This window comes from Kwoniella europaea, chromosome 1, assembly GCF_036810445.1.
Source record: "Kwoniella europaea PYCC6329 chromosome 1, complete sequence".
NCBI classification, from domain to species: domain Eukaryota; kingdom Fungi; phylum Basidiomycota; class Tremellomycetes; order Tremellales; family Cryptococcaceae; genus Kwoniella; species Kwoniella europaea.
In genome coordinates, this window is record NC_089487.1 from 9,214,937 (window position 1) to 9,228,548 (window position 13,612).

Below are 13,612 nucleotides of genomic sequence, written 5' to 3' on the forward strand. Positions count from 1 at the left end.
AAATAACCATATTGACCAATCGACCGATCGTACTAACACTAAATCACAAGAAACCAAGAGAGGCAAGAAAAGGAGGAATAGTTTACAAGAAAGAGATTATCATGTCGTATCATGAACACAAACAAACGGAAAAGAAAGAATCCAAGCAATTATGTATACACACGAGAAGGTAGAACCGATAAACCGTATCTAATGATAATGTATCGATATTTATGTTTGTTTTTGTCGTATAGTATGGTGAATCAGGTTTATAAGAGGTTAAGATGAAGGTCAGATAGGTAAGGAGTTGGAGTGAGAACTGGGTTCCGAGCTCGTATTTGTATTCGTGTTGGTAGTGCCACCACCTGAACTAAGGATAAATCCTAATTTACCCAGACACTTGATTAAGTCTGCTTTGGATACAGGTTTGTTGAGTACCGCGGAGAAAAGAGTTCCTTCCTCGGTGACCACCTGATGTTGCTCATACGAAGTAGCGGCGATGACTGAGCGATTGTGAAATATCAGCGTGATGGCAGATGATAATCTAGAAGGAGTAAGGGGGGTACATACTTGGAGTATTTTGGTTATGATTACTCGTAGATCTAATCATACGAGCCACCTGTTCACCATTCACCACAGGCATATGTATATCACAGATGATCACATCGAATCCTATACAGACAAACTATGTTAGTTATCGTTACTGCCCCATGTTGGCAGAGCATGACTCACGAATACTGCCCATAGTAGCTGCCAAAGCACCTGGACCATCGTCCACGCAAATGCACCTGCATCCCATCCTCGTAAGCAGCGTTTCGAGGATCTGACCGGGAGAAAAAAAAATCAGCATACGTGTTATACAGGCCAGGTACGATGATCTCTGACTCACTTTTTGGGAAATGGGATTATCTTCCGCAATCAACACGTCCAGGCCTCTATCCATTACCCCACTTCCTAAAGAATTAACTACTCCCTCGGGGCTATCAAGCGGTATGATCCCTCCTGGTCCAGCTGATCCAACAGATTCAGCATTGAGTGATACCTGTCTTCTCTGTCTCCATAATTCCGCACTAGCACTTCCCGCACTTGATCCTGAGCCTGCTCTGACCCTGATCGGAGTGGAGTTCCGTCGAGCAAGATCATTATGTATATCTTCCGAAAGTTTCACTCGGTCCAGCGCGTTGAGTTCCGATGGTCTTCTAACATGTTGAGGCGCAGGCATCATACCTGGAATTTGTGGCATGTTACTGGTTCTCGATGGGGTGGAGGCGGCGGAGGAAGTTGACGTAGTAGGTGAAGGAGGTAGATTGACTTCGGAAGTCTTTCGTTTAGATCTATTCTGTAATTTGATTGATAAACTTCTAGGTCTTCTAGTGTTGACCGGTGCAGGACCTTCCAGAGTTTGACCAATAGGAGCCATCGAGTCCGATCTCATCTTTCGAATCACATCATCATTTGCCTGTTTCAATGAAGGTAAATTCTTGTAGGTAAAAGTACCGAAATCGTCCTGTTCTGCAATATCATCAATTACCGCGCTCATATCAGCTGCCTTCGGTGATAGAAGTGGTGGTCCAGATTTGAGGCCAGGAGCTTGTTTCAGGACTTGAGGTACTACGGCATTATCATCATCGTGGAACCCGTGTGCAGCGCCTCTCGAGTCGAAGTAATCGGTAGATTCAGGGTCAGTCACCTCGGGAACGAAACTTGCTTCGGCAGTTGCGATAGTACTCCAATCTATACCGTTAAAGAAAGGATGTCTCTTCACTTCCTCGGCTCCTCTCGCACCCAATCTCTTCTGGACGTCGGTACACATCAACCGATCCATCAAGTCCCTGGCTTCTGGTGATATCTCAATTTCGTCTTCGTGCCAATCGATTCTTCGAGATACCACATTGTCAAATACCTTTTCCGGTGTGTCCGCATGGAAAGGTGGTATACCGTATAAGAACTCGTAAAGTACCACACCCAAAGCCCACCAGTCGACAGCAGCATCATCTTGACCTATACCCAAAATACTTTCAGGGGCAAGGTAATCTGGAGTACCGACGAAACGGGCAGGTTCTCGACCACTGCCTGAGGATGTATCGGCTAGTTTGTTCGCAACGGACATCTGTCGGATATGTTTCGGTATGACACCAGCAGATTCAGAGCCACTAGATTCGTCGGCTGAAGCTGATTCTTGAATCTGCTGTGCGAAGTACGATTGACTGAGATGTGACATCGGTTGAGCGTTGAGCAACTCAGGGGATATCATGGGTGAATCATTGGACGACGAGTTTGATACAGTTCGAGAATATGAGGGTCGTTGTCTTGAGGAGCCTCTCAAAGAGGTACCTCGGAGATAAGCAGGTCTCGGTCCACCAACTTGACGATTCAACAAACCGATCCTTGATAAACCGAAATCCGTCAATTTGAGATGTCCACGAGAATCGATGAGCAGGTTGTCAGGTTTAATATCACTACAAATCTGATCAGCAAACAGCTTACTCCAAGCCAGCTGAACCATGGACTCACCGATGAACGATATTTCTCGCATGCAGATATTCCAAACCCAGTACCACCTCGGCGGTATAGTTTCTCGCCCAATCTTCACTCAATCCTCCCAACGTCTTGACCAATGTCGCACAATCTCCACCATTCAAATACTCCATGACCAAATACAGATATTCTTTAGACTGGAAGGAGAAGAATAGTCTGACGACATATGGCGAGCTAGCTTGGTTCATTAAAATGGTTCGTTCCGCTTTTACATTGGTGATTTGATTTTTAGCAATCATATCTGATTTTTTCAAAGCCTTAATAGCGAAGTAATCCCCAGTGGCGACTTTCTTAGCTAGATAGACCGAACCAAAAGCACCTCGAGAGATAGGTTTGATGATTTCGAAATCTTTGATAGAAGGCTGGGCAGCACGGGATTGTAATGCTGCAGAAGGTATTCGAGGTGACAATGGTCCGCCATCACCTGCGCGGAAGTTTCTCGATGTGGATACTCGTCTATGATGACCGTGCTTGTCGTGAGGGACTAAGAGAGGTGAGTTAGTTTTGGAACTGGGTTTACTACTAGAAGTTTGTGGAGGTCGGGATTGAGAGGGTATGTAGATGGGTGATGGGGCAGGCACAGAAGCTGGTGTAGAAGCTGCTGGGTTGAATGCTGGTGGAGCCGGAGTGTGATTATGGGCGGGTGTTTGAGCGGAGGTATGAACTGCAGGTGTAGGTGCTGTAATAGTTATAGCACCAGAGTGATCACCATATCCACTAGGCTGTCGGTGGGGATGACTTTGGGTGATAGGTAATCTAGCTTGAGGAGCAATTTTTCTCGGTCCAGGTGGTGATGTCTCAGGATTATCTGCGTTGGCATTTCCAGTAGCAGTGGGTGATATCTGAGCTTCGGTTGGTGATTGGTTCCCATCCCCAGCCCCATCAGACCCACTTTCCGACTGACTACTATCATCTCTTTCAGCTAATATCTGGTTGACCTTATCCTCCCATTCATGTCTTGTTTTCTCAGAATATCTAATGGTACTCTGCATTCTAGCAATAGCCTTCTGTTTTCGTCTGAGTTGATCTTCCACATGGGTAAACAAGAGATTAAGTGCTCGATCGCTAGTATGGGGTCTTTGCCATCTGGTGATTCTTTGTAGTTTCTCTTCCGATTCGCGAGATAGGTATCGCTGAATAGTGAATGGTAGATCGGCTTCGTCCTCCTGTACAGAAGGAGTCTCGATATGTCTAGCAACATTGAGGATGTTGATCACATCTTCTAAATGTTCATGAGCGACTTTACGTATCTCTACACCTTGAGGCATCTGAGGTGAAGCACCTTCATCATTGGTGATGATCGAATCGGGTAGAGTATAGAATAAGACACCTTGATATTGAGCAGGTTGATTAGGTTGGGCAGTATCGATATCCGCGTTCAGCTTGATCACAGTTTGTTGAAGATCGTGTAGACAGTCATTACATTCTATGATTTCAGCTTCAAGTCGATGAACAGCATCACAAGTTTCGTTGTGTTTCTCGAAGAACCAGGTGACAATCTCTCTTTCACAGATTCTACATAATATACCTTCAGTCGAGATTATCCCATCCCGGGGGAAGGCAGCATCCGTTATAGCTTCCACTTGAGTAGCTGGTACCGGTTTCAGCACCCACATGGTATGCGAAGGTTCGTTGTTCTCTCGCATGAGCATTCCCACACCTTCGAGTTCAATGTATACAGGACCAGGCTGTCGAGTGTCCTTCTCGGTATCTTCATATTCGTGCACTTCGAATCGGAATCGCAGCTGGACGGTGTTGTTGTCGTCTTCGACCAAAGTTTGAGTTGCTTCAGAGAATACAGAAGCGTCACCGGGAGCAAGAAGGTCGGTGATAGGTTTACCAAGCACATCTTCCGGTTCTTGTCTATATAGTATACAGTCAGTAGCGAATCAGCGAGACCTTCCGAAATAAGGATCTTACTCACCCAACGACCTCCATAATAGCGTCATTGACATATTCTATCTGTTCTCCCTGAAGACTCAATTCCATGACTATATTTACACTCTTCGCATGTTCAGCTAAGAACTTCAGATCTTCTACAACTTGCGCCTTTGGTGTACCGGCTGTCGGTGCTACAGTAGCTTTGGCGGTGTATGGTCCAGAGGACGTTGGAGAAGGTACATCAATGCTGATAGCTGAAGCTGGTCTATCGGGGATTTGTGTTGGGGCAAGAGCGGGTGAATATCTTGAATCACCCAAAGCAGCTCTGAACTCTTGATCAAATCTGGGTTCCTCTCTCGAAGGTTTCATAACGAAGAGTAGAGGCTCGTTCTCATCATCCTCATCGAAATTCCAAAATCCTTTCTCGGCTTCCCACCAATCCAACACCCTACTAAGATTCGCAACCGCCATCAAGATATCGACGTACCAATCTCGGCCAGGCCAATCTCCGTGTCTATCCCACTTGGATCCTACTGTCTGCAATTTCTGAATGATCTCCGTACACAACGAAGGACGAGTGACCAAAGCGTTGACACTGGAATCGAGAGCCTCAGTGGCGAGGACGATGAGTTCTTGTAAGGCAGTAAGGAACAACAGATCTTCATCTGCCTCATCAAGCTGGTTCTGAGCTATGATCCGTGCAGTAGGAGGCATGGGCGACCTGGAGCGGGAAGTCGATCTGGAACTGGTGTTGGATTGAGTTCGGTCAAGGGCCAGAGACATATTCCGACTTGCTCGACCAGGCTGGTAGTTTCTCGGAACAGCACTTGATCGTCTTCTTGATGTCACCCGACTAGGACTAGCAGGTAACATAGACAAGCGTTTCGTGGGACTTAGAGCGGCATGGGAAATGGAAGGTCGTCTACTTGGTCCTCGGGATGATGATACTTATTTTCACAATATCAGCAACATCCTTTGAGAGCGAACTGATCCTTTCATTAGAAGAAAGGGGGTTGTAACTAACCTGCTCGAGACCTATTGCCTTCGCTCTCCATTCGTTCACCCGTATCACTTTCCGTCTCCGTATCTATCAGAGGAGAGTCATTCAGGTTCAACGCGTCGAAGTAATCCACCGGAATCTCTTCGGTCCTATCCTCTTCTTCCCTTTGTCTCTCCACAAACCCTGTGATGGCTTCGATGGTCTTCCTAAGCGTCATATCACATATCTCCTTTGCGGCGTTCAATCTATGCTTGACGTGCTTTCTGACTGACGCAACAGTGATATCAGCACCAGGTGCGACCGGTCGGTTTTCGTCGCTTCCTCGGCGCTCTTGACCCAAGGCGTATACTGGAGAAGGCGTCTGATCCCACCTGGGTACACCGGGTGTAAGACCTGGACCAAGCGATTGACCAAAAGAAGATGAACGAGAAGTAGCTTGACTTGGTCTGTCGAATGCACTTTTGCCAAGTGGTACCATTCTGGGTTGACTGAGTGAAGCGCTGGAATCGCTGTGTGAGCTGGGTTGACTGAGTACGTTGGACTCAAGGTCCAAACGAAGGTTAGGTTGACGTCGACGAGCTTCGAGGGAATCACTACCACGACTGGGAGGGAATGATGGCTCTTCAGGCACGGTGGAAGGATGACGCATAGGCATGTGGGGGAGCGATGGAGGCATCGTGGTTTCTTCGGATGATTGGCGAGACAGATGCGCAATATCGGCCGAAGTAGATCCGACGATACTAGCCGTTTCATGCGCGTCGTGATGGATCATGCGAGGTCGTAGTTCAGCATGTGATACCACTGGTCGAAGCGAAAGCGAAGAATCTCTTCTAGCTTCTGGTGCAAGGAAAACTGGCTGGGGTTGATGGAGAGTGGGGACTTCGCTTGCTCTTCGAGAAGATGGTTCAGACGGGATTCGGTTTTGAACATGATGACCTAAAGTGCTAGGTCGGAAAGAGTGATGATGCTCTGTATCTGGAACAAAGTTACTCTTGACTGCATTCCACCATCCTTCCATTTTCGAAACCAAATTTTTCTTCTTTTTCTGTCCTGCGCCAGAAGACGAACTATCTGTTTTGACTGAACTTCCGGATGATTGCCTTGGACGTTCGAACAGGTTGGATCTTTTTGATATAGGAGAAAGCTTGGGATCGACGAGTGACAAAGTAGATCTGATCGACAAACTTCTTCTCCGTAATGAACCAGATTGAGAAGGTGGTGGACCGAAATCGTCACGCGAAGTAGTGGGAGTGAGAGCGATGGCGCTTGAGGTATCGTAATTAGGCTGAGGCGTGATATCTAAGTCTTGTGACATTCGATGTGGTTCTTCCGGTATAGGAGCATTGACCACAGGCAAGACAGGACTTTCCGCAATGAAACTTGCACGTTTGGCTACTTCAGCTTCAGCACGGATTTTTGCCTCTTTATATCTCTTGTAACAATCCATCCAATCAACCCATTCAATTCCTCCGACGGTGCTGGCACTAGACTGCCTTTCCATAAGATTGCCCATATCCATTCCAGCAGGGGCAGCGGAGAACCTAGATGGTCCAGCGTTAGAGTGCATGGGCGCAGGCCCAGTCGATCGATCGTAGAGCGTGGGTCCGGGTGACTCGGCCGGTATGGAGACTGCTCTTGTCAGCTCATGCATTGAAGCAGGAATGGGAGGAAGGTCTTCTCCAGGGGAAGAAGCGGCAGAAGGGGAAGGACCAAGATCGCCCCACTGAGCTTGACGGAAAGCTCGTGGAGCAGCAAGCATTGCAGGCGCACCTGTACTGGTTGAACGATTAAAGGTGGGTGGTAAAAGTCCCTCACCGTGGGCCTGTGTTCGATGAGTCAGTCTCGTGCCACCAGGTATTGAGAAGCACACTCACCTGACCTCCCGCACTCGTAGGTCTCCATCTCTGCAGCTTCGCTTGTCTACTCTGCATGATCATACTAGCATGACTGGCTGCATCTCCCAGACCGGGAAAGCCAGCTAAATCCATTGCAATACCTTGACCAGTAGTCGACCTTGTCCTGCTTGACCCTACTCCTACAGGAGCTCCTGGTGTGACGGTTCCGGTAGTACCTTCAGGTACAAGGAAGGCAGTTTCGGGTGGCATGCTGAGTCCTAAGCCATATGAGGATGTCTTGGGACCTGTCGTTGGTGAAGGCTCTTCTGTCTCAGGAGCCGAAGGAAGAGAAGTCGGTGAATCGTTGTAGTCGGGGCTTATGGCAGTCATGGCTGATTTCAACGAAGCTTCATGTAAGGAAGTACGGTATCGATGGTGTCGAGCGGAAGATGCGAATCCTTCGGTGGCTCCTCCAGCTGGATCAGCAGGTAAAGATGGACGTGGACGAGGCTGCGTAGGTAAGAGTGGAGTCTTGAAGATAGGAGGCGGAGCAAGGTTAGGCCCTGAGACTGTTCTTGACGATGAACCAACAGCGGATGTAGGTGCTGTATTGGAAATGTTCTTCTCGATAGTAGGTGAGAGACTTCGCAGACCTGCAGGTGTAGCAGGAACGGAAGAAGTGGGTCGACCTTTACCGAGCTCAGCAAGTGATGCAGAAGCTGATTTCATTGCTGGAGGTGGCATGGAAGTGAAAGCGGCAAGTTCTCTCGCAGAAGGTATGGGAGGATTAGTCGGCTTGACAAGTGGTGAGTTCCCCACTGGAGATGGATTGGGTGTAGGAACGGAGGCTGTCGATGCACCTGACGGTGGACTAGCCGTCTGAACTGGCGGAGGGGTAGGGGCGCTACCAGTGTTTTTGATCAACTCCGCTGCAAGTCGCACACTTGTTGGAACTCGGTTCAGACGTATGGCTCCACCAGCAGATGATGTCGAGGTGGGGGCGGTTGAACTTTCGCTTGTGACGCTGTTAGGTGGGCTGAATCCAGCTGAGCTGTCCGTTGAGGAATTCCATGGTGATGGCAGGGGATTGAGAGGTGATACCATTGATGCCGATCCCGATAGACTTGTCATCGCACCTGATGGCCTGCCCGTACTCAGGATTGGCATCTTGCGCACGTCAAGACCTATTGGATTGAGAAATTCCGATTGACGACGCTGTCTTGAGGGGCTGTCAGGGAAATTGTACGTTAGCGTTCAGTAAGAGGTGACAAACATTATTATCCCTTTGATTGAGGGACAACAAATAACATAACTCACCTGGACAAGCCAATAGGAGCGGTTCTCTCCCTATCCCGCCTTGGACTTGATGTGCTCAAGACATCCTTTGGCTTCCCTTTGTCCTTCAATGATCCACTGCCACTGCCAAATGACGAACTCGATGTGGAAGTCGTTTCCCAGTTGGCGCCCCATCCGAGACCAAGCACATTTCCCTCCTTTGATCCTTCTATACCGGAGGACGAGGGAATGGCAATCGAGCGGCGACGGGGGGAAGATTCGGGTCCGAAATCCGGACTACCAAAGTTCAAGGGACTGGAACTAGGTAATGTCATACCTAAGCCCACTGAACTTCCACTACTCTCGCTCCTCCCCCTCGAAGAGACTGATCTAGCATCGTCAGCTTGGGGACGACTGAGCGACTCAAATCGTCGAGAGGCGGGGTGGGTAGGTGATTCCTTCTTGTGCGTTGTAGGAGGTGATTGCTTGGAAGTGGGTAATGGGAGGTTTCCAGTCAACGCCGATCCACTAGCTGAGCGCTTGCTCTTCATGAGCAGGGTAGTAGGTGTAACAGCTTGAGGACGGGTAGATGTGGTGGGGCTATCTGGTCTAGAAGAGCTGGCTTGTGCCGAGGATGAAGATGACGGACTAGCAGGTCGACTGCTGGGCAGGACAGGACTAGCGGTACGAGGCCGTGGAAACTGATCGATGGATCTTTTGGGTGTACCACTTCCAGCGGATCCTTGCTGACTAGGTCTACGTGGTCGAACATCCCTTTCATCGTCTGAGCCTGACTGTGACGAGTTGGAAGAGGTATCCGAGTTCGATGGGACTGTTATCGCCTGAGCCAGCGGCGATGGGAACGAAGGTGTTGCTGCGAATCCTCCAGGATGTTTCCGATGTTGCGGTAGTGGAGTCGGCGTGGGTGACAGGATAGAGGGCGCAGGTATCTGGAGTTGAGGTGGGGCATTGGACGATGAGGTTGTTGAGGGTGATCCACTGGGTTTCGGCGCCGAGCTAGATGACTCTGCTGATAGCGTCGGTGAGTTACGAGGAGATGGGGAGTGATTAGGGGAGGTATTACGATTGTCGTCGTCCTCGAAGTAGAAGACACCACCAGACATCTTCACAGTGGTATCTGCTGATCGCGTCAGCTCAAGTACTGATACAGCTAGAATAATGTAAATAGCAAGGCTCGCCTTGTTTGGATAACCAATTTCTCAATCCCCTCTCATGCTCTCCAGTCCTAATGATCTATTGCTTGTATCCAACGTGATTCGGCCAGGCCACACTCATCAACAACCTGGATCTCCTTTACTCTGTCTCCTCAGGGGTATAAGCTATTGTTGAATCCCTTTCTACCTGCCTTTTGGTTGACTATCCTTCTGATCCGACGGTTTCCGGCCTTGTTGATATTGCAGACGGGTTGTGGCTAAATGAATACAATGTGTCACCCAACGATACCGGTGTGATGAGGTATCTCGACTGCACGGGTGGATTCAAAGTTATGGATACTCTGAAGTTAATTGAGCAATGGTGAAGCTAGTCTTGATCTGAAACGAGGGATGATATGAACCGGAGATCGAGGAGGTCGAGACGGCACGAGGATTAAGGATGGAGGATGCTGTGAAGGACTGTATATGCCATTGATATGAGAGCATTGTCAGCCATGAGTAGGGATTAATAATGGGTGCGAGAGTGAGAAGGATTCAATGAGACAGAGTTTGAACATTGATCAAGGTTTTCGGATGTAACTCACCTTGGGGACTTGACCCTTTATACCAATTCTATTCCAAGCAGGCATCCATACTTGAACCTTTGATTGAGTCTAGTATAGTCGGTGTGAAGTTGATTGAATGGTATATGTATGGATGAGATACGAGTGCAACTTGAGAAAGGATTAGCAAGGGGGTGTATGACACTTGGTTCCTCTTCCTCCACTCTGAATTCTGCGGAATCAATTATATATATATACACTTACACCACTCACTATACACAGTCACCACCGACTGACCCTGAATTCTAGTGATAGTGATCTGCTATGCCCAGCTGTAAGTTATAGATCGATCACGACAACTACGCAGTATGATTCTGGATGGTGAGTGATTGATTGTACAGGTGACGGGTGATAGTGAATGGTGAGTATTATAGTGAGTAGTGTTATTATTAGCGTGTGTTCGTACTTCATTATCAATTGGATTCGCTCTTCGCTCTTCTTTTGGTTGTCACTCTCCCACTTGGATGTCATTGCCACACTCATACTCTCTCTCATTCAGGGTCAACACTTTCGTTTTAGCTGCATTCAGATCCTTTTACGTAAATCATCCTTCCAGGCAAAATCGCTCATTGCACCTGTAAGCGGACAAGGCCGAAGGAAGGGATCGAGCCTATTTCAAAAGTTAGTGCGAGGTACCACAGTCTTGGTCACATGCGGGAGAGCGATTGTGGAGTCAAGAGGTGCGCTTTATCTCCTTCGCGTTACCACAGTATGATATGTATGTTGATCGGAAACAGATACAAGCAGACTATGGGTATATAAAAGAAAAGTATTCAAGATTGAGGGGTTGGAATTGACGAAACAGAAGATAGATGATCCAGAAAAGGAAGAGAAACAGTATAGCAATAGCATAGTCGGTCGATGATCTCATCTCGTGAACTAGTTCTTATCCAGCACCGCAGTTAGGTTGCCAACACTGGCCATAACCATTATAACCCCCGTTGTTCCAAGTCATCTGTATCGAACCGGTTGATACCCAAGTGTTCGAAGTCTGGAAACATACGCAAGTATCCCACCAGCCTGACCCACCAGCGTCGTTTGACAGATACCCGGCAGCTTCAGCGAGACCATTCGAACTTGCGTATTCCCCTCCGAAATCATCATCGATTTCAACGAATTGATCGGCATTACCGTAGAAGTCTTCTCCATAATAGATCGCATCGGGAGCATCTGGATTTTGGTTTTGGCTTGAACTGTAGTATTGTTCACCTCCGTTCGCATAGTACACGCAATATGAACCGCAGTTGTCTCTCTTGTGATTTTCAGTTACAGGTAACCAATTTAGGGATCGTCCAACGAATCCTATACCTTTGGCGGATTCGTTGCGCCACACTGCCGTGGGAAGATGTTGGAGCTCTCCGTCCAATGCCCAAGAGACGATGGCGGGATTCGATTCGGTAGCAAGTAAGAGGGCCATCGGTGTGGTGAGTCCATAACCGGTAGTGGCATCGTGTAGGGTATATCCAGTTGATGATCGAGCTCGTTCGAGCGTCTTGTTTACGAAGTGACTTTGCAGCCAATTGATTTGGTCGTATCCGGTGGAGTTGGCGACTTCACTGCGACGTAGCTCCCCGTAGAAGCTGCCGAAGGGGAGTTCATTCAGGAGCAATATGTTACCTTGTTCTTGCTGGTACTGATAATATGCATCGTAAACGTTTTGTCGACCTTGAAACACCGAAAGAATCGCTCCTACGAAACCTGCAAAAGCGCATCCGTAATTTACCCAATTTGGGATTTGCTTGACAGCTAAACCGACAATGGTACAGCCCAAACCTCCAAGGTTGAGCCAAGAGGAGAAGCTCAAAGGGTTCCAGAACAGCTTGGTAGCTGCCCATGCGATGTTAGCCAAGCCTCTTTGTTCGAGGTTGTGAGCCGGGGAAGTAGTTGAATTATTGTTGGCATCCCCCGTTACGTTGTTTGTGGCGGTTTCATTGACATCAGTGATGACGGGTGGTAAAAGAAGTTCCATGAGCACTCCAGAAGGGAGCCCGAATTTATTCTCGCCCGTTACTTGGATGACATCGTGGTTGCCATCCCTTCGAAGGACTCGAGGCGAATCGGGTCTTGCCCAAACAGACAAGAAGAATGATTGTGAAAGTAGCAGGACGGTGAGTTGGGGTACCAACATGATGTATAATCTAACAGCGAATCCTGGCTGGAAGAGGCAAGTCTGCGTGGGGCTTAGAGGCTAAGGGCTACGAAGTCATATGAGCAATTCAAGTCTTAATCAGGTTGACAACGGAACTCCGTCGCAAGTCATATTCGATCTTGCAAGGACTCAATAGGGGATAAGGGATACAATAAGCTGGGCGAACTACTACTTACGAGGAGGGTCGATCTTGTTCTTCCGCCTAGCGCAGAGAGATGTGGGCAAGTAACAGAGCACAAGATGCAGCGAGAAGTGTGCCATTTATATCTTTTTTGGGGACATGTTGTGTTGACAAGTAAGCCAACGTCAGCCGAGTCAGTTTCATCATTAGCTTGTGAACGGAGACGCCTCTGCTCTCTTCGCCTCGTTACAGTTGAGATTGGTGAATCAGGTACTTGTCACGAAAAAGGAGGAGTGCCACTCCGAAGGTCATATCTAGCAAATTGATGTATCATCCTTGGGCATATATACGATGTAAAGGGGTATATCGCGATACCGGCCTGAGTGAGTTGGTCGATGGGTACATCAGACCAGGATCACGCTCAACAACCTCACTCAACCGAGCTGGGTCCGTGAAAGTGTTATGTTGCTCGGCCTCGCACTAACGTATCATAAAGTTCAGCCACTCCGAGTCCTCGTGTTCGTGCCGTTCAAGCGAAAGACGAAAGAGGTGAAAAGCAAAAATGAAAGCGTGGGAGCGACTTGCTCCGCGATAATAGTATTGGGATATCGGTTGCTTGGCTTGATAGGCACGATAGCGTAGGCGGTAACATCTGTGTTTGTAACCTATATGCAGCATGATACAGGTTGAATCCCTTGTTGAAGCCGGTCAAACTTTATCAGACAGGAACAACTTTCTTACCAGACGACCTCCGTGCTTATCCGCAAGATCTAAAAATAGAACTTGCTCATTAACAACCGGTCGGGTTCACCCCTTTCCGTGCCACCTCACCACAATTTCACTATGATAGGTTCTATGTGTCACATGCGATCATGACTGTGACTACTGTTCACGATGGGTCGAGAGTATCCACCGGAGAATGTTCGCCCATTATTCCCGCTCTGCCATTCGCTTCAACAAGTCTTCCCAGAAGAGCTACCCTCTTTCAAAGCTGTCAATTCCAGCTTGATTGAGCTTCTTTATGATCCGTTCACAACTTCCCGGACTCTATAACGAA

The 13,612-nt window shown here is 48.2% G+C and overlaps 2 protein-coding genes across 2 annotated transcripts; both read right to left on the reverse strand.

Annotated features, from left to right (window-relative positions):
- Positions 1–270: 270 nt before the first annotated feature.
- V865_003517 (uncharacterized protein) lies at positions 271–9,632 on the reverse strand (the record flags this gene model as incomplete). Its single annotated transcript, XM_066227310.1, has 9 exons — positions 271–482; positions 550–651; positions 712–802; positions 869–2,438; positions 2,494–4,380; positions 4,442–5,345; positions 5,423–7,220; positions 7,273–8,461; positions 8,551–9,632. The coding sequence occupies 9 exons, from the start codon at positions 9,630–9,632 to the stop codon at positions 271–273; spliced, it is 8,835 nt and encodes a 2,944-aa protein (XP_066083407.1).
- Positions 9,633–11,171: 1,539 nt separating this feature from the next.
- V865_003518 (uncharacterized protein) lies at positions 11,172–12,413 on the reverse strand (the record flags this gene model as incomplete). Its single annotated transcript, XM_066227311.1, has 1 exon — positions 11,172–12,413. One exon carries the CDS (start codon positions 12,411–12,413, stop codon positions 11,172–11,174), a length of 1,242 nt encoding a protein of 413 aa, XP_066083408.1.
- Positions 12,414–13,612: the final 1,199 nt, after the last annotated feature.